The sequence below is a fragment of the Cygnus olor genome, chromosome 10 (assembly GCF_009769625.2).
Source record: "Cygnus olor isolate bCygOlo1 chromosome 10, bCygOlo1.pri.v2, whole genome shotgun sequence".
Taxonomy (NCBI): Eukaryota; Metazoa; Chordata; class Aves; order Anseriformes; family Anatidae; genus Cygnus; species Cygnus olor.
In genome coordinates, this window is record NC_049178.1 from 1,139,702 (window position 1) to 1,162,187 (window position 22,486).

At 35.1% G+C, this 22,486-nt stretch overlaps 2 protein-coding genes across 11 annotated transcripts in view; one reads left to right on the plus strand and one right to left on the minus strand.

Moving 5' to 3' along the window:
* CACNA2D3 (calcium voltage-gated channel auxiliary subunit alpha2delta 3) overlaps positions 1 to 22,486 on the minus strand; it is a 493,098-nt gene that overhangs the window by 58,258 nt on the left and 412,354 nt on the right. The window lies entirely within an intron of this gene.
* LRTM1 (leucine rich repeats and transmembrane domains 1) lies at positions 9,010 to 14,732 on the plus strand. Its single transcript, XM_040568626.1, has 3 exons — positions 9,010 to 9,016; positions 10,381 to 10,977; positions 14,126 to 14,732. Exons 1-3 carry the CDS (start codon positions 9,010 to 9,012, stop codon positions 14,557 to 14,559), a joined length of 1,038 nt encoding a protein of 345 aa, XP_040424560.1. The 3' UTR covers positions 14,560 to 14,732.

The window sequence follows — 22,486 nt, forward strand, 5'->3', positions numbered from 1 at the left end:
AGTTACATTAACCGGGGCCAATATTTCCTAATTACATTACCAGAAGAAACATTTAGAGCAGTAGTTTTTAGCATGGGAAACCCTCCATCGGTGAACCCATCTTAATCTCTGAAAAACAGGAAACATCATCATTGCCTTTGCTTATCACACTGAAAATGTGCTAACTGGTCTTATATTTATAAAATAATCTCTTTTATTAAATGACAGTGTTGGTCTTGTTTTACAATCTTCATACTTATTACATTATCCTTCATACATACATTATCCTATAACATCTGAATTTCTGATAAACTTCCATCAGAGAACACATGCCTATGAAGTCTGGGTGGTCCAGTGGCTTCAGCACTGAAATGGAGTTTGAATACTGGCTCTGTTCCTTGCTCTGCTGTTTACCTGTTGTGCAACCTTGAGCAACTCATCCTACCTTTCAGCTCTCCATTCCTTGTTAGTAAACTGAGAGGAAGAGCACTTCATGTTCTATCAAAAGTGATTTGAATTTTATGAACGAAAGCAGTAAAAGTTAAGTATTATAATCATACGTTGCACATTAGGGTGTGATCTGGAAACAGGTATAACAACTTGCATGAAGCATTTCTGGGTGAGAAAAATATGGCAGGATTTAAAAAACCTCTGTTCCACACTACAGCACTTTCGGTTTCACAAAATACAAATTTTCACTTAAGAGCTATGTTTGGAACATTATATCCCAAAGTCATCATGAGCTACCAATTACAGAGAAAGAGAGCCCTCTGCTTTTTTCTTCTTCCTAGAGAGTTTAGAGAAAGACAGCTTGTAGGAGTAATGAAAACCTATTTAAGATCTTACTAACACCAAAAAACAGAGGTATGGAAATGATTAGTTCTCTAAACTAGGCATATGATGAATAACTTCTTCAACTTCTAAAAACAGTAGCCGACTTTCTCCCAATAAGTACTTTCAGAAACAGAGAAGCCAGTAATACCGTTCTTTGAACTTATCTCTTCTAACTCTGCTGAAACACAGAGATGGAGAGAAAATGGACACCAAGCAATGTACTGTCATTTTGAAAAGGGAAATGGATAAAAAGTCTCAGCCAAAATATGAGGTCAGCCCTACCATTATGTTCAAAAATAACATCCCGCAAAACAGAATGAAAGCAAATAAAGGAGATCAGAATACACACTTTTTGACCAAGACAGCTGTAGCTGTTTGGACAGACAAAGCTCAACTAGGATGGGAACTTTTGAGATCATGTCCTGTTTTAAATGGTATTAAAATAGGAGTGCCTTTGGACATAAAAGAGGGTACTGGATTGCATTAATGATAGTATGTACTACCTGCGTACTTATGGCTTTACTCAGTGGTCATGAAATAGAAGTCAAACACAAACACTGAAGACAAAAAGATGAGAATAACATTTAAATCTTTCCTCAGCTTCAGGTGTAATAACCTACTTTTATACATTATTTTTTCTTTATACTTGCCCATGGGCTTTCCAATTACCATTATAAAATTGTTATCCTACCAACTAATGTAGGTGCTTAACCCAGAAAGTTCATCCTCAGCATCTTAAGGGATAGTGAAGTAGAGACTGCAGTTACAAGCTTGCTGATAATTTTGGTTTGTACAGAAAATAATAATAATAATAATAATAATAATAACAACACACCTAGACATGGCTCAGTATTGTGACTGTCAGGACTTCATCATTTATGCCAATCTTACTACAGCATTTTCCATTTGGTAAGATCCTTCTAATAATTAAATCTCATGAAAGGATTTTCATTTTTAAAACATCAAGAAATGGCAAATTGTACACTGTAGATAATTTATAAGTTGGAATCACTGTTGAATATGCTATATTCTAGTAATGAGAAAAGAAACCAAAGAGTGCACAGAATGAGGCCCTTTTGTGACTCTGAGGATAAAAAAAGGAAACTAAAGCAGACAAGATGATCATGAATAAGTTAAAAAGAGTAAGAACGGTGAAAAAGCAATTTTCCTTAAAGATTTCAATCTTTACTTTCCTTTACTTGACATTAGATTATCCCAATGAAGTAGATTCATTACTGCTGGTATAAACTGCACACCTCTATAAAAAGGCTTTTATTACAGCTTCTTTTTATATTTCATAGCTACTTTTTTTTTCTTGTTTTGGTTTGTTGTTTGGTGTTGTTGTTTTGTTTTCACTTTATTTAAATGTATATTGTTTTACTCCTGCATAAATATCCTCCCAGGGTATCTGAAATCCTTAATCATCATCCCAATATTTCTCTCCCACATTACACTTTTAGAATCAAGTTCCATGATTTTTAAGAGTTCTGCTTACGTCAGAGGGATCAAGAGGTTTAAATTTCAGTACCTATTAAAGGAATTTAATTATCCAACAAGTTCCATTTGGATAAACTGTTCCTGTTGTTACTGTTCTTTGCTAATCTATACCAGATTTTCCGGCATTGTAATTCTTATTAATAAAACGCACTCTGTAAGAAGACTTATTTTTCTCTTTCCTTGCTTTTTTTTTCTTTGAAAAGAGAACCTCTCAGTGGTTCAGAATTTTATAAATTCTGAACAGAAACATCATTATCCTTTATACTAAGTTGCCAAGAATTTATCATGTCTGGAAATAGCACAACTGAATAAACTTGAAGGGTAAGAAATGTATCTTTACACCTGGCTTACTCTGTCACTTCTTCAAAACATTCTGTGGGAAAAGGAACTTTAAAACACACGGTATTTAAAATCTGCTTTGAGGCTAAAAACAAAAAAGAAAAAAAAAAGAAATAAAGAGGATAACAGCATGTCATGTGATCTCTAGGATCTTGTATACAGAAGACCTCTGGTGCTGCTCCTATAGCAGTTAGAGCAGTCAGAATGATATGGATATCCAGAGAGAGTGGGGAAACAAGAAAAGCAGCTATGTACTGCTTTATGAAATATATCTATTATTAAAATGAAGAACATCAGCAGCAAGTATATGTATCTGGCGCATTCCTGTTCACTGGAGTCATATGGAAAGTGTTTCCTATATTCTTACTCTTCCTATGAAATAGTCCCATTGACAATGAACACTGATGTTACAGTTTCTATTCATCCATCATATCCAGAAGCCTGCTAGTTTTTGTTTGTTTGTTTTTGTAAATATGGGCATTCCCAACTTTAATCAGTGAATTTTAGTGAACTACTACTATCCTGCCATAAAAGCATGAAATAAATTAATAAAGCATGAGTTCTACTTCATAGCATCATTGGTGAGCAGCAGCTTAAGAAAGAGTAACATCTACTGCCTTTTACTATATTTCTTCATACACTGAGAATATTTCAAAATCTTTTTAGAGGAAGTTGCTCAAGAAAAATCCTTCCAACTCTTTCAATAAATTGACCATTCAGAATGTACAGGAAATTTATGTTTTGTTCCTAAGTTTGAGCCCAGGGTGAGATATGACCATGAAGAGTAATTCTTTCTAAACATAAAAATAAGAAAACGAAAATACTAAGGAAAAGCTTAGAAAATAACTTTGTCTTCAGTGTAGAATGAACAAACTATTCAGAACTATAGTGAAAATTACCTCAATTTCAACATGTTTAAGACAGGATAAAAAGGATCTAAGATGTTTAGACAAAACAACATGTACACTCATCCTTATTCTTATATGTATTTTTCTAGGTCCTGGTTTTATTCCTTTCATTTCTGTTACCTTTACGTCAAGCAATGCAGGTTTCTACTTACAGTTAAAGCAAAATGAATTCATTAATGAAGCCTAATCATGTACACTTTACCTATACATACAAAGATGTTCAGCATGTACTATAGGCAGTTACCATTCATCAGGAAATACCTGAACTCCCCCACACATACCAATTCTATTAGTGACAGAACAAATACCCTGCTGATACATACAATCTGCCTCTAGCCACAACTTTATCTGGCTTGTAATTAAGGTAAAGTAACTTCACATCTCTCTTCCTTGCACTTCTCATTCTGAAGGCCTTGCACCCCTTGTAATAAACTTTCTACTTTCTACCTACCTACATGCCTACTATATGGCTGGTGCTTGAGCATTTTCCAGGTAACCCCTTCCCACATTCATATACTGCTCATTTAGTTATGGGTAAAGGAGTATAAGCCAAGATGGCTTCTAACTAATTATATTAGAGTTATAATATCACAACAAATTGCAGACTATTCTTTTTACTGGATTGAAAGTCTCACATCACGTTAGAGAATTAAAAAACTGAAAAAAAAATCTGCAGACGAAGGATTGACCCAAACAGCTGTCTCCAGATTATCTGCAAAGAGCTGGATATTAATAAGAGTTTTCCAGTCAAAACCAGAACACTTTGGGGATGAATGCAGTTCTGGCCTAAACTGAGAAGGTGCTCACCTAGGCAGCCCCAATGATACCAACTGACGCTGTAGCAAACATCTCGCTGGCTTTCAGTTTGTTGCAAATAGCAGACTAAGTCCCCCCGAGCTACTCAGCTTCCTTCCCCCACTGTAAATGTGCACCTGGAATGCAGTGTGCTCCCGCGCATCTAGTCCACTATTGTATCTCATACACTGGCCCCAACTAGAGGTGTCAGAGGAAGGTGTAAAAATTCCAATAAATAATAATTATGGTGGAAAAAAATTGCCCAGGGGGAAAGGTTTGGGGAAAGGTTTTTCTCCATAACTTGTGTCATTAGTGGTTGATTAAAGCCCTTAAGAGTGGAAATTTATAACCCTTCTAAATTACTATTTTTTGTCTCATGAGGTAACTATGGCTCCAGATTATATATGCATCCTACTAATTTTTGGCCCAAGGATAACTTCCAGCAATGTGTTCCATAGATTAATTACACATTTTATAAGCAAGTACCAGATGTATCTAAGTAAGGCAAAACAAGTCACTGAAAAGAGAAGAAAATGGGGCTCTTCCCTCAAAGTCAGTGATCCAAAATACAAAAATCACAACTTTCTGCTGGTTTCCTCATTTCTGGAATTAGAAAATACTGGTTCATACCTTAAAGAATTACTAACAGACAATTCATAATGACTGCTAAAGAGAGGCATGAGCAACCTTTGGATATAAATGATGCCTCCTTACCTTTGTGATAACTAAGATTTGATGACATTAATCTCTGGCTGTTATTACTCTCCCCTTACTCTCCCTAACCACTAAGATGTCTGAATAAATCTACGCAGACACACAGACACCTTCTGGAAATTATTCCCAGCTTTTTAAGGTTCCTCAGTGTTCCTCAAGCCTAATTTGGTTTGGTCCACAGGCTTATACTTCTCGGGTGGAAGGCAGACAAGAATAGCTTCCAATGCCTTCCTCTAATTTTTTTTCTACTTTTGAATATCTAGTTCCTTGACAGGCATAAGTTGAGAGGGTCCTAAACAGTTTCAGTGCAAAGACTGCCTTGTAGAAAGAAAAACATTTAACAACAAAGGCATATGATAGTTGACTAACAAATACAGACCCAAAATGAAGAGGAGTTTGCATTGCCCATAGTTTCCTTTGTGGTTTTCAGCAAGAGTTTAGCTGTTTTACTAATCTGAAGACATACATTAGAAAGGCAAAAGCTCATACCATTTCCCTGTAAGTTGCAGCTTTAATACCTTCCCACCCAAAAGCAGCAGGAAAGCAAGTCTAATAGAGAGAATGTACAGAAATCGTCTGTTGTGGTTTTAGCAGTTTTTTTTTTTTTTCTTTCCTTCCATTTAATCATGTCTGTCTGGGCTTGATACTCAATGTAGTCAAAATGTTGTAGATTTTAACTATTTATTATATTTATTTGTCTCTTTTCTGCTAGTCTAATTCACATAGTTCTTTAGTTTTTCTTTAGTGTAAAAGAGATTATTTTTTTCTACACACTACTCCTTTCAAACAGAAAGCAATAACTACTGTAACAAAGTATATGCTGGCAAAGCAAACACTGAATTGCTCCCACCAGTAGGCAGGCTAGGACAGTAGTTGACTGGGCTGTCTTGCCATTTGCAATGGGAAACGTATCTTGTTACAACAGGGCACAAGTTAATTTAAGCAGTCACAATAACACAGTTGCTGTACCACATCAGACAACTGAAAAGAATCCTACTGGTTCTTCAAAAGGCCAGAAGCAGAGTAGATTTCATGGTTGTTCTGTTTCTGGCAAATCTCTACCTGTGTCACAACTATAATTTTCCCCACATCAGACTTCTCTGTCATAACCAAAGTATTATTACTAATAAATGGGAATAGAACATGGATTATAGGTTAGGGAAAATTCTGTTTACAAAATATGTGTATTCAGAGTTCTCGATATAAGGAAAAAATAGCCACATCTACATTAAAAGCAAATTGACAGATTTAATCATATGTTTCCAAATCTGAACTGGCATGAAGATTTAAAAAAAAAGAGTAATAACTTCTTACACCACAATTCAGAGTACATAAAACAACCTCTGCATTATTGTTGGAACCGAACCTCCCACAGTGCTCAACTTTCTGTGACCTTGTCCTACGAACATCTCTTTAATATTATGAGTGCTAAAAATAATACAATTATAGCAGCACAGGCTTACCTAAAATAAGAGAGGCAGTTTAAAGATGTTCTTTATGGCTTCCATTAGATTACACAAAGTGCTGCGGGAGCTTGCAAGCCTACCTGGTCAGCAAACGTGAGTTAAAAAGCAACAACTAGTTAAAAACAAAACAAAACAAAACCAACCAAACAAAAAACCATCTTCGAATTCATGAGGTAAAATAAAATTTTAGATTCCAAGGAGAATTTAGAAGTGTGAAAAAGTATTACCATACCAGAAAACAAAAGCAGAATACGTAGCACCTCCTGTAATATAACCAAAAGTCATGAAAAGGGTTACCATTATTACAAGGAATGGGTTATTACAAGGACAGGGGAGTGTCATCTGTAGCAAGAGGTACCTGAGGTAAATTTGTTCTTTTAAAGAACAAGGCAGAACACCTGCAGCTACAAAGGCTACTATTTCTAAGGATTATGGTATTTTATAATCACCCTTTTTACATTTAGTTCTGTCTTTATTAAAATGATTCACTGGTACTACTTAGGATAGGTTTGTTTATGTATTTGTATGTATGTGCACATACATGGGTTGGGAAGGGAAATAAATGATATATGTAATAAGATAAATGTATTGTGCAACCAAGATTAGAGAAGTGCTTTGCTTTAACCTCTATGCTAAACTACAGTCTTCTTTCATCCTGTTTCAGGATGATGTGTCATTCCCCATGAGAGTCAAGGACAATATGGTCTTCCATTTGCAGCAATATCCTAGTATCTTCGAGAAGAACAGTCACGTTTACTTTATGCAATGTCTCTTCTTCTCCATTCTCTGGCACTGCCCAACAATATTCGCTGCTCCTTTGGATATGTTGACTGATTTCAGAAACAATTCAGAAAAGCATGCAATAATAATATAGTTAGAGCTCTGTACACAGTTTCCTTTAGAACATGCTTCCTGAACAACTATTGTAGCACACTGCATCTCTTCTCCCAGGCCAAGAAAAGAGGATTAAAGATGTCCACTGAAGAGGGCTGGACAGCAGGTTGAGAGAGGAGACCCAAAGGACAAAAGGACTGAAAGGGAGGGTTAACAGATCTAATGGGATATATGCATATATATATATATATATACACAAAAGACCAGGCAGGCAGGTGAGATAGGGACATGGTCAGAGACAAAAGGCTGACCTGGAATTTAGAGAGAGGACTAAATCTGGTAGAAGGTAGCAGACATGAGAACTCCTTTGGAGCTCCCTTGCTGGAAATACCCAAGTTTCAGCTTGACAGGGCCCTGGATAATTTCATGTAAGGCTTTGCTTTCAACGGCAGTTTGGAGCAGATGATCTCCAGATGTCCCTTTCAACCTTCACTTGTATATGATACCTTCCATCACATTGCATGTAGCATACAGATTTTGTTCCAGAAAATGAGCTTTATTTGACCTTCTCAAAAGCACCTAAAAGAATTTGGACTCATGCAAGCAGTGCTACATGTAAGAACTGTCCTGAAAGCTTCTGATTGCACAACTTCCCTCCTCATATGAAAGCTAACAGATGGAGTGATCATATGACCTTGAAAGACACCATTGTACCAGATCACTAATTCCTTTAAACATCTTTGAGTTATTTCACAGTCACAGGTCATTAATCCTTTTGTTGTTGTAGCAGGTACAGTATGAATGAGTTACATTGAAGAAATAACAAAAAGGCAAATCAAGGCACCCTAAGAACACAGGAAGTACAATTTTCATACCACCTGCCCTTTCTTTCCAGTATGTTTGGAAATAAATTTCTGCAGTATTCTCAGTGACCATACCAGTACATATGCCATTTTATGGAAGAAACCACTAGTTCTGTGTTCCCATGGAAGAAAATCCTGTCAGCACAACTAATGGATGTCAGACGAATAAGCTTAGAAGAGCAAGCAAGTGCACTGTCAAAACCATATTATCAACCCACATGCCTATTTGTAGCAATATTATACACTCCACTGCCTCCAGTCACAGCTCAAGATAATCAGAATCCATGTTCAGAGTCATCTGATCTTGCAAAAACTGACACAGTACCGCTAATAATCCACCACAACTCAGAAACTATACTGGATTTTAAAAGGCAGCTTTATTTTTGTGCCTTGTATTTGAGGCAGATTAAATAATTGAAAAGGCAGGGCTATCAGGTCATGATTTGTATGTTACAGCTGTCCAGTTAGAGTTGACAGACACTCTTTGCATGGACTGTTGACTGATTAAAAGGCAGAGTAAGCCTCTGAGAGTCATAAATGGATTGGGGGGTTGGGAGGGGAGATTGTGACAAAGAAAAATACAAAGGCTGATGGAGTAACTCACTAGGAAGAGTTGCACTTCCACTGAAACCACAATCTAAAAAAAAAAAAAAAGGCACAAAATGAGCTGGATGAACACATTACAGATTTGAAGGAGGAATCAGAATAAAGTGTATGTTACTATTCTACTTCAGAAAGCTGGACTGAATCTTCTGCCAGGTGGGGAACAAGCAAAGCAGAATGACAGGTGAGATACTGAAGCATTCAGATGAATAATATAATTACTCTATTCTCTAGGCATTTCCTTAATCTGTGTTTATTTTTTAATTTTACATTGGCAGCTGTATGTTGGCTTCTGAAGACAACTGTTGCAGAACAATATAATGAACTGAATGTATTGCTTACCTTGTTTGCAGAAATGCTGGATTCTGTCAAATGATTTTTACAATATAGAAGTAAAGAAATGCAGAAGATGTTTGCAATTTTAATACAAATACTATTTCATTTTAAAATTAAAATTCATTAGGAATTTGCAAGTTAAACTGTAGCCTCAAAGTAAAACTTTCATTTATACATTCATCATATTTAATCTTATAATAATACAGTTGCTCCTTCAATATGGTATTCCCTGTTACTAATTAACATTTGATCTCTGTAAGCCAATAAACAGTATGTCTTTTAATTTTCAATGGTTTTCAAGTAGTAACTGACTAAAATATTTTTCATTTTGAAACAGTAAATAGTAAAAAAAAAAAGTTGAGATGTCTCACAAACAATGTTATAAAAGGATTTATCACTCTGAGTCGAAGAAACTCAAATCACTCAACATCATCTGATTTTTGTTTTTTTAAATAAATTTCATACTATGCATGAAATGGCACCTTGTTTACAAAGGAAGATCACTAGCAATACATGAAAGGTAAAAACTATTATTTTTTCTGTTAAAGCTGACCTGAACATCAGGGAGCAAATTATAATTACAAATAATAAATATTATTAAGTGCTCCTGTGACCTCATTTTATCTTTTTAACAGCTCCTTGACAAATGTTTGCAGAGTGTGTAGAAACTTGTATCTCTGGGAAGTACAGCTGGAATTCAGATATGGGAATTAAGCAATATGTGTAAACACAGATATTTTAAAGAACAAATTTAAAGGATCCAGATTCCTGAAAAAAATCTGTTAACTGTTTTTATACTAATGTCTTTGAAACTTGTTATTCTTTTGACAGCACATTAACTTATTTTTTTTTTAGGTAGTAAACTAGTAGATTTTTAGGTAGAAACTAGTAAAAATGCAAAAAAATTAGAAGTATAAGATGTCTCAAAGTTATTACTACCACAAAAGAGAAACATTAGAATTTAGTAATTTTAGAAATTCAGTAGAATTCCCTTCAAATATCACAGCTTCATTCTGCATTATAAAATTATTTCAGTACTATCTGTAACTTGCTAATGCAATGTAAAAATTATGATCTATATTTATGCTACCTACATTATAGTTTTTTAATGGAGCTGTATGTCCTTTGCTCTTGTTATTGACCTCTACTGCCAAAAGACAAACATTTTATAATAATTTTAAATCATTATTGCTTCTTTCATTTGTGATACAGGTAACTGGCTTCGGGTGCTGAGTTTCATCTTGCTAATATATGCTGCTCATGGATGTCCTGAAAAATGCCTATGCCACACAGTTTCAAAGACTGCAGACTGCAAGAATAGAGGACTTACAGAAATTCCTGCCCACTTACCTCCTGGAATTCAGATACTACAGTTGCAGAACAACCGTATTTGGAGAATCAATGAAAATGCATTTACTGGAACACCATTGCTCAAAATCTTAGACTTGTCTAATAATTCTCTCTCAAGTTTGGCAGCTGGTGCTTTCCAAAAATTACGATATCTACAGGTTCTAAACCTAACCAGAAATTTGATTCATTATATAGAAAACAAGACTTTCAGTTTCCTCCCACACCTCAAAGAACTGGACTTGTCATCCAACAGCATTATACGTTTGCCTGAGACTTTTGGAAACAGTACAGGGAATATAACATTGCTGTCTGTGAAACACAACAAACTTCAGAAAATGGAAAGAGTTCTGCTGGAGTCACTTCCAAACCTGAAAGTTGTTCTTTTCATAGATAATCCCTGGCAATGTAACTGCAATGTCTTTGGCCTGAAACTGTGGCTGGAAAGTTTTTTATACAGAGGTAGGGAATTCTTCTCATTACATACAATGCACATAAGGACACTTAACCAGCATCTAACTGATCTTTGCTGCTGTGTTTTAACAATCTACTTCACACCCTGCATCACCCCCTCAAATAAGCATACTAAAATACATGCTTATACATAGCTCAGAATATGGGTGCTTCCACAATTACAGGTGGCAAAACAGAATCATAGAGGACCTTTGCAGAGAGAGAGAGAGAGAGTAAGAATACACAGTGTGCATATATACATTCTGGAAATACATGTAAGTAGTAAGCATACACGTATATATCCATATCTCTATATTAAATCTGCATCTATCTCTATATTTCTACATTAAATCTGCATATCTCTCTCTCTATCTATCTGCATAACAAGTGTATTTGTGCACATACACTTGTTTTAATTCTACCACAATTCTTTTGGTAGAAACCAGCCTACTGCTCAGAAGTTTTTTAGCTGGTACATGAGGATAAACATCAACACAGATAGCAATACCAATCTAGCTTTAGAGAACTCAAGATTCTAATTCTTAAAGATTCTCTTTAAATTCTCACTTGGTAGCTTTTTTTTTTTTTTTTTTTAAATTTAATTAGCTCTACCTAAAAGTGTGCGTAACACCTTGTACAAGCTTACTTTTGTCTAGTGTTGCTTCCTAATTTGTTGTTAACTAGGAGTAGTACTAAATTTACTGGCAATGTCCTCACAGATATGTGCAATACAATCACACAGGAAATTCTGTACATAAAAGTAGCCTCAATTTTTGGTCGCACCTGCTTTTAAATATATTCAAGAGTTATGCTGTATAAAAGAATATGATTTAATTCTTTTATATATCTTTGAATTTGTTTTGCTTACTGAGTTCAGAGAAACTTCAAAATTCAAGGTGATTGAAATAAAGGAAACGAGCATTCATCATCCCAAAGCGTTGTTGTTCATATCCATTTTACCTGCAGTCAATGTATGCAGACAAGGAATTAAGCATTAAAAGAAATTTCTTTCTTTCCCCTGGGAGGTATGTTCGAAAATGGAGAATTCAAAACAGCAGTGTAATTTACTTTTCTCTAAATCAGGCTTTGATGCTTGAATGTGATATAAGATACTGATTACCTATCTGTAAATGAAGGTGACACATAGTGTGAAGATGGTCCTTGTTGCCTGTAAGTGACTGGGCTGCCATCTTCAAGCATCAGAAGTCTACAGGCCAGCTGAAAAGCTGTAATGTCTATGCAGGTATGAAGGAGCAGTCTTCTGAGGGAGGTAAAACCACTGCCGGAAGTAATCTTTTAGAATAGACAAAAGGCCAAACGCCTCTCGGGGTTAAAGTCTTAATATTTTGGATTGGTAAAATATTACATGATCCCAGAGCTTAAAGTTGCATTATGCAGGAACCATTCCCTACAACATATTTCAGAAGTGGTTTTGAGTTCTCTGTGCAGAAGAATTTAATGATCCAAGTAAACGTATCAGATTATTTTAATTACTCTGCCAGTAGCATAAATTCCATAGATTATTTTAAAAACCAACATTATTTAGAAATTCAGTGATGCCCTTCCGGTTTTCCGAGCATTGCACAGATAAGTAAAATGAAGAGATATGGAACTTGCAAATTAATTTTAGCAAGAGATCTTAAAGGAAGCCAACATACTATGTGCTCTTCTATATTTGTCCTTCCCTGAAATTACTTGTGTTACTTGTGTGAATCACATGAAGAAAAACCAGTTGCATCTCACATTCTTATTACTTATACAGTGTACTTATAACAAAAGATTACTGTGTCTCTAAAAACATTGCAAGTCCTAACAAAGCACTGCTAAAGATGGAATACAGTCTGAATTTAGCAGTATTTGTCCAAGACAACTCTGAAGGATGTATTTTTAGCTGAATCCAGCTCAGGAAATTGACATTTGATGCACACTCTTAAATAATTATAAAGAATTCTTCAATTCAGGCAGAACTCCAGTCTTCTATCCCAAGCACAGAAATTTTAGTTTCTTATAATCTTAGAAGGACCACAGTTGTAGAATTTGGAAATTTATCTATATCCACATTCAAACTAACTTGTTGGAGGTTTCTGGAACCAGGCTTTACATTTGGCTATTAAAAACCAAGTGACAAGCTGCTATGCTTATACGTCTTAGAACATCATCAATATTTCTGGAAAAGTAGTCTCCACATTTCAGCTTGAGTTCATCTATATTCAATACTTCCTCAAAAAAATCCTTTCCAAGATGAAAATTTCTGTGCCCTTAAATAAAAGGTGGTTTACTTCAGACAGAGAAGAGGGAGAAAATTCAGCTGACTTGATTGAGTTAAACTTTCAAAATATGTAAACATTGGTTTTGGCCTTGTTGACTCCTCGACACACTATACCCCTAAAGCCGTGATATATAGACTAATTAGAGCCCTGAAGGCTACACCCAGTGTGTGTTGCTCTACATGCTGAGGAACAACAGCGTGATTTACCAGGACTACTTCACTTCCCGTTATACTAAGAACATCCTTTGAGAGAGAGCAGAAGCTGGCTGAAAGCAATCATGAAATTTACCATTTGAACAAGCTAATAGACTGATTAATCTTAACTCCTTTAGATCTCTGAGTATTTTCTTACCATGAACTTCGCTTGAAAAGATTTCTCAGGTATACAACTTACTGAACTTTCCCTTTGCTTTGTTGTAATTACTGTATGATGTCAGAAGAATGATTCATGAGAAATGAATGATTGAAATGGGATATTTCAGTCAAGTGGGATATGTTTACTAAGTATATTGTTTCAATTTTTACTTGTAAAAACAAGTAATGTTAGGAATTTGAATGCAATGAATTTGCTGTTAGCAATGTCTTACTTTTTATCTATGATTTCTTTCTTGCTTACTTTTATACTCCTGTTGTTTCTTTCTTTAGCATCCATAAAGCACAGATTAGAATTCCTGATGAATTAGTACTTACAAATTATTTCTTCTATTAGTATTAAAGTGTAATAATCTTATCTTTGATATAGTTGAAAAAAGATATAGCTATAAATCTTCAAAAGTATAAAGTCAAAGCTGACTATAAATGTATATGCGTTATTTTTACATGAAGAGAGTTCACAAATTATAATAAAACCATATTTTATTTATTGATTGATTTATTTATTTTTTAAAGGAGGAATAAGTGATGGCATTATCTGCTCAACACCAGGGATTCGGAAGGGCAAGGACCTCCTCAAAGTTCCTTATGAGCTGTTTGGGGCATGCCCTCTTACAACAGCTCATGTTCATCTGGCTAGCATTCATCACCACAACTTCGAGCACCGAAGTTCTCTGAAGCATGCTCATCACAACGAACATGGGGAAAACAGCCCGTCAAACTGTGAATCCAAACCAAAGCCAAGGCCTGTTAGTTTGCGTCATGCAATTGCCACTGTAGTAATAACTGGAGTTGTCTGTGGAATTGTGTGTCTAATGATGTTGGCAGCTGCTGTTTATGGTTGTGCCTATGCTGCAATTACTGCTAAATACCACAGAGAACATTTGGCCCCAGCAAGACAGCATGGGACTCCTGAGGAAAAAGAGCCATTCGATAGTTCCTTGGCTTGAGTTACTTTTGTCTTTGGTTTCTTCAAAATAAAGAGCCCTCACTTCAGTTAAAAAGCCCAGAATCTAAATAGGATTGATATAATAGTTATGACTGCTTTTCTTTCCTTTTTCGCATTGAAGAAATTTTATGTATACATGTATATTCATTCCTTGAAATAAATATAAAGACTTTATGTAGCAGAACGCAAATGTATCTATAGTTTTTGCTGTATATTCTGAAGCCTCTATGTAAGGCTGAGTGCTTGAGAGAATGAAATTTTGATGTAGCCCTTTCCAAGTATTCCATTCTTCATGACTAGCTCTTGAGGTAATATTAGTACAATATGCAACCTATGGTGTAGCCAAGTCACTATCCAACACAAGTGAGCTTTCTGCAAAGAAAAATACAAAATAGCTATAAATGAAAAGATTTTGAGATCTTAGATTATCTGATATGTATTCCAAAATACAATGCATAGCCAGTTTTAGAACTGGGCAGTCCGTACACTGCCAGTGATAACTTAGAACATTTTTTAAAACATTTCCAAATACATTCCACTTGCCAATCTGCCCTAGGAGACAATAAATAAGCATTACATCCATTATGTAGTTTGGAAAACAGGAAGTACCTTGTTAGGCATCACATTTCATTTTTAAAGTACTTACTAGGGAAGAAGGAAGAGAGCTAAGACATCACAGGAAGAGGAAGGAATATGTTGCAGGTACAAGCACTGAGATAAGCATAGATAGCATATATGAAGAGACACTACCCATTCTCCTAGTGGTATACATGCTTGCTACAGACATTTCTGAAGCTTCTTAATTCCAAATCCACACAACTGTTCCATTTTGAAAATTTCAGGACTCCAGAGGCAGCCCTGATCACAATGCTGCCCTTCAGCAGGAAGGATAATATAGCTGCATGTTTACACGTTCTAGTTCTCACAGAGAAAACATTCAGCTGAATTCGTTCAAGGATCCGCCCTTTCTGTAGCACAGTTTTGCTGTCAGAGGAAATCAAAGCCAAAACAGAGTAACATAAATTTAGGACAGAAAGAGTATTTTGAACGTGCAGAAGTATTTTTCAAATAATTGATAGAAATAGTTTCAAGACAACCAAGAGAGACCAGCTACTCCACCTACCCTGAGACTAGATGAAGTATATCTGGACTATTTGTGACAGACATTTTTCTAAGGTGTTTTTAAACCTCTCCAGTGACATGGATTAAAGACCTGTCTAAGCAGCTGATGCAGAAATCAACTGTGCTTGTAGTCTGCAGGTTTTTTTCTCAGCATCTATCCTAAACCTGCTTTGCTGAAAATATTGTCGGTGGGTTTTATAGGCCAGAAACTTGAGGACAACAGCTGAGAGTAACACTCTCCAAAAGGGCAAAAGGAAGCTGTAAGATGGCATTCAGAGACCTACAATTTCCTTCCAACAGAAGGGTTCCCAGAGCAAGCTATTCTAATAACAGCCTCAACTGAGTAATGGGCTATATGGCAGGAGTCATGTAACCCTTGCTCTTATCTACTTAGTAATAATTGAAACCTAAATTTGAAAGCTTATTCCTGCATCTGCAGTTACTTTCATGTCCAGAGAAAATTAAGCATCTCAGTCTTAATGTAAATCTAGCAGACATTGAAAACAATTAATTACTGTCTTCCCTCCCTCCCTCTCTTGTAACAGTTAAGTACTTCTTTACTTCTTATTATTAGACTGTCCTCATTCCTCTCTGTCCTGGACTAAAAAACCCAAGCTGTTCCAAAATTTTCTATAAGGCCACATCTTCCAAACTTTTTCCACCCCCTGCATTCCCTGGAACCTTTTCGGTTTTTATTATATTTTAAATGTGGTACCCTAGACCAGGCACATTACTTCATCTGAGACATTATCAGGACAGAATCTATTAGAATATTTATATTCAGGCTTTTTAAATCTCTTGATGATGTATCTCTGAACTATCTCTGAAGTGAATTTGATACTTTTTTTTTTCTTTTGAAATATTTTCTAAATTTTAATGAACAATCTCTTTTCAGAGCTAAGTCATTCAAGTGTGGAGATCTACATTTTCTACTCTTGTATCCATTTAGCAGGACTACATTTTGCAAAGCAAAACACAGTTTGGCAGACAGAGAATACTGAAATAATTCAGGATAGGATCTTACTGTCCGTGGGACAAAAAAATAAATCAGAGACAAGCCAAACCACGATGTCTTCCTATGGTGACCACCTAAAATGAGCACAGCTGCATTCAGAGTTCAGATCCTAAAATAAAAGTTAATAAACCTCTGACCTCCATGGAGATTTCACCCACTGTCTTTTAATAGGCTTAGATACAGCAATGCAGTTTCCGTTACAAGGAAGTTCATACTTCCGATGTCCTCAAGCAAAGTAAAAATATAGCTTGATTAAATATTTCCTTGTTAGTAATAACCAGTACATCATCTTAGTCTTTAAGGAACAGTCCTATTAAAAGAAAAAAAAAAAAAAAAGAGAGACTTTTAGATTTTTCCTACTGTAAGAAAGTGAATAAGAGGCAATGAAGGGCACAACAACATTTAAAGGAACTCTTTCTAAGTCAAATTTAAGATGCTTTGGGGATTTTCATGCACACATAAGGCTGTAAATTGATATGGAGTTCTGCCAGAAAGCAAAGTATTTTGTATTTCCATTTGTTCACTCTGCTAAAAGAGTACAGCAAGCCAATCCATGCAAAATCTGATTTATACTTTCTAACTTGATGTTAAGAAAAGAAAAAAAAAAAAAGAGAGAAAGAGAAATGTCTCATTTAACTTTGGTAAGAGTATACAAATTTACAATTGTTTGCAGTTAACAAATTCCAGTTATTTATGATGACAAGAAAACAACAGGCAGTCAAAAGAGAAAAGCATTTACTTAATTACTTAAATTAATAAATGCAAAATTATTTATTTTCAGTAAAGGAAACAGAATGTTCAACTACTGAAAAATAGAGATAAAAGGCACAGTTTGTCACCCATAACAATTGTTGACTGTAACAAGTGGAAGACTGGATCTAGTGATTCCTCACAGAAACCCCTTAATTTGTAAAGCTTAGCAATGGACATCTGCTGCTGAAATAAGTTGTCTGCACAGATTTATATTTCAGATAAAGGTTGCTGAGAAAGCTTTGTTGTTTTTCCAGTACATGAGAAGTATTATAGTAAGTACAGTATTTTTTCCTAATCTCAGTGAAAAACACTCCTTCCCACAAAATTAAGGAAAATATCAGGGCATGCTACTCTGCAAGGTATTTGCAAAGACAGAGAATGTAAACATACTGTTTTATTCCTGTCTTTCATAAAGAGGCTCATTGTATTACTTTGTTTTCAGAAAAACTGGCCTTTAAAATTTTAAATTAGAAAAGAGATTAAAAACTTTACTATGCCAACATTTTTTACAGAAATTGTCCTTAGGAATTATATTGAAAGAAACAAAGCTTAAACTGAAATGTACTTGCTTGCCATATGTGCCTTTCCATCCAAAGCTTGAAAAAGCTATCAAAATTCAGCCTCGTTATTCCCTAGTAATGCAATGTCCAATCAAAATCAGGATCCCTCTTCTTGAATATCAAAGTAGAACATTTAGTGACGTTATGCATAGCTTATCTATCATTAACAGCCTTAACAAAAAAAAAAGGCCAACTGTTGCCTACTAATAACCATCTATCTTTGCTGGCCAGAAGACAAAGACATGCAGGCTTTAGTTAAGCATCCAGAAAGTATGCCAACTTTTACAACTTTGATCTTCGAACTTGGCTGAAAAGTGTCATAGTGCTAATAATCACGAAGGGTTTTGGTACTTCCTGGGCTTATATTACCTGAAAAATGACTGTATGCTCCCCAGATGAGACAGGCAGCAACATCAATCATCTGGATGTAGCAGCAAGCCACAACAGGGGAGAAGGAATAGGAATTAGAAACCCATCATAAGCAAACCAATGGCTACATAGTTCATAACTATCTCCAGTGAAAGCTGCAGTTATCGTTTCTGATTACTGAGAGATTCCCCAGATTTTAGGGCTATTTACACTACACATTTGACTTTCTGCATAAAACTACCAAGCTCGTTTCAAGACACAACAAACAAAAAGAGAAGAAAAAGGAAATTATTAATGTTTGGAAATGTAGTCTACTGGGAGGAAATAAATCAATTAATTCACACTACTCAAACTGGGATTAATGTATTCATATACTACATAATTGCAGAGAATCACTCAAAGTATTTTTGAACTTTATACTTCTGCAGTATTTGAAATTTTAAAAAGGACCTGACATCTTATCTGCTGTCTTGTTCTGCAACCAATGATTTATTTTGCCAGCAGAATTATTTAGGAAAATAAATAAATAAATAAATAAATAAATAAAATCTGATTTCTAGTAGATCTCAAGATCCATTCTTCTACTTAAGCTCTTCCCACCTGTCAGAATTACATAGTACTCAAAAACAAACAAAACCCACCAACATCAAAGCAGAGGTACAGAAATGAAGAGAAGAATGCTCTATGGAATTTACTATATTACTATATTTACTATGTGTATACTGTACATGTTGGGATACTCACTTCATTCATCCATCAGTGCCCTAGATTCTTTGAGAATAAGTTCTAAGGAAAGCCCAAGAATTACGTAAATGGGGGTTATATTCTCAAGGCAACACTAGCAGAGAAATGTCTTAAAGATCCACATTAATTATTCCAAACACTAATTCTGTATGATAAAATGAATAGAGAACCAACACAAATGAAGGCAAGTGTGCGAACTGAGTGTACCATCTGACTCCAGATTTGCTGTTCAGTCAAGGACAAGAGGCAGGATTCTACCACTTGCTCCAAAGCATTTTTTAGAGGAGCCTACCTGTCCTCATGCATTATCTACAAACGCTGTTTCCTACGTTGTGACTCCTAACCTAAGTCTGTCAGTTGCTTAATGCTAGGCTGTGCAAATATACATTCCAATGAAAACATTAGACTATATACCAATATTAGATTTATGAATACACAGATAATATTCAAAATGAACAAAAAACTCTGGAAAAACATAAACTAGTGGTTTTTCACCAAAGCATGCAAAGCATTTTGAGGGATTTACTAAACACTACTGCTGAATATAATCTTCTGTGGCTCACAATGTGGAGTAAAGATTAAGTAAATCACTGTCTTGCCTGACAAGGAAAACATCTATTTTAGAACACTTCAAAAATTTGGTTGATGTGTCATTATGATGACATATTCATTTTCCCTTAGGCCTTCGTACTAAAATGCAATTTTATAGATGGTGTCATAAATTTTAGGGACTCTGTATGACAGTGACGTTTGCTTGTATGTTTTTAATAATATAGTAATACCAAAGCAATACGTGACAAAAAGGAAAAAAAAATAAAAGCAAGCTGTACAAAGAGATTTAAAATAGATATATTTAACTCTATGCTGTTGTAACAATAACTGACTTAACTATTTGAGAAACTTTTAAAATACCTGCCATTCCTAGAAATATAAGTACTTCACTACTTTTAATTAAATTATTGGAAGTCATTTTTTCAAAGCACATGCTGGATCTGGGTCAAAGAGAGAGATGCATACAAACTTCATTCTAATTCACTTCAAGAAATCCTAAATAGTGTTTCAAAGTAGCATTTATAATGATTACTAACACACATAAAAGAAGGACAATGAAGGGTTTTTGTTTGTTTTTTAACAGAAGGCAGTTAGTTCCACATACAATGCACACAGTTTCCTCCATGACAGTATAAAACAATCTTGCATACTTAGAGCCTAGATAACCCAAAGTCTCAGTTACTGGAAAACTGGTATATTCACCAATTTTCCTTTCAAATTGCCATTCTACAGAGGCTGATTCAAACAGGAACGATTAAAAAACTGAAGTGTGACCAGCCTCAAAAAGACAAACTTGTATTTTAAAAGTAATATGAGATTTTATGTCTTTCCTTTCTTCAAGGCACTGTTTGAAATAGCTTAAACAGCAGGGTTTTCAGGGTCACTTTCCTGTGGCCGGAGTAGAAGCATTCAAGATCACATGCCATTTTTAACAAATTAGTGCTGAAAGAGGATATGGTAAAGATTTCATCTATCTTATGGATGGGGAAACAAAAAGGAGAACCTAAATCTTCAAAATTCAAGGTCACTCAAAATACCTGAAAGGTTTTAGCCTCGTTTGGGGATATATAACATGGATTAAGTGAATTTCCATTTATAACATATTTTTTTTTCTTAAACGATACTAAAATTAGAACAATGAAGGTGGTAGGTAAGAACAATTGCAAGTATTTATCTCTAACTAGGATTTGGAGACAAGAACCTTGAACCTGTATATGGACTGTCTAGAAAAACAATAAGTTCTGAAAAGTTAAATACTGGAAAGGGAAAGGATCCTGGTTTTACATTGGACAATCCGTTTGCAGGTATAAAACATAATATTCTATGTTTGCATAATAAGGATTTTTGGTAAAAGCATATAAAAATCAAACTATTGGTGAATAGAAGAGGATTAGCCTGTCTTTTCTTCCGATTCTCTAATACCTCCTATATCTGATTACAAAAGCCTGCTGAAATATTTTTTTTATATATCAGTGTATCTTTAAATATAAATAATATATATATAAAGTAACTCTTAGGTATGATCTGCATTTTTAGCAGACATCAGTAGTATTACTTTAAAAGTTATTTCTTTTACTCTTGTAAACCATATAACGATGTTTTTTCCTAAGACATCTCTTACATGATAAATTCTTTCTATTGGTCTCACAACACTACTCTGTGGCAGAGAACAGGGAGTAATCTAACAGTTACTGTTCCCTTTTGCTATGGCACCGTGTACTATGGAATTTAATGCTATGGCACCATCTACCATGGAATTTAATGCACCTGCCATGCATTTGAAGGACGGCTTCCCCAGAACCTTGTGTGTCACATACCTGTAGAAAGACAAGACCCTATATAAAAACAGGAATAAGTACCTTCCATTTTCTTCTCAGCTTTTGCTGCTTGGTAGCAGAAAATAATGGCAATGAGAAAAAATTTACCCATCTTTAATCATTTTGAAAAGTAATGGTAAGTCTATTCTCTTGAAAGGACTACATACAAGTTATAACTGTATCAACTTGGTAAAGAATGGCAGAATCTGACCCTTTGGGGTCTGTGAAGATTCTGAGCGTGGCTGATCTTTAGGCCATCTGTATAAGGAATGCTTAATGCACAGAAGGAAAACAAAAACATCTACCAAGAAGCTTGCAGTAATGAAAGAAAACAGGGTTCCCTATGCACTGATTTTTCCCTTGTGTCAAAGCAGGAATTACTGCAGTCTTTCTTTTTACATAGCTTCATCAGAAAACAGTATGTCAGGGTAGATTCACAGAGCCATGGCAATACTTGAATGCACCTCCCAATCACTCACTGGTCTTTGATAAAAAGTGACCGTAAAGATGTCTTTAAGAACAACACGGATTTCTTTTCTGTTTAGAATTACACTGAATATTAACAAGAAATCTTCAGGTTACTGGAGAACTTCAATTTCTCTCTAATTTAGCTACACTGCCCTTCCCTTGCTACAGTATTCCAGTTAAGTTGATGCACAGCAATGAGGGCTAGCTTCTTTTCACACACCACAGGTCTGACTTTATTGGTAAAGTTTTATTGTTCTTAAAATGAGCAAAATACTACCTGATTTTGATGAAGAGACCACTGAAAATTACACGTGCAGAGAGAATTCATTTTGTGTTTTCCATGCCCTAAATTCAAACTTGAAGAATAGGAACTCCCATCCAAAACATCATTTATAAAATATTTTGGTAGAAAATAAGTACAAAACCTCATTAGATACTCCTCTCTCATACTTCGTTAATGTAAAAATTAACAAAACATCTTTGCAATTCTACATATTTACTACTATTGCCACCTACTGATAAAAACAA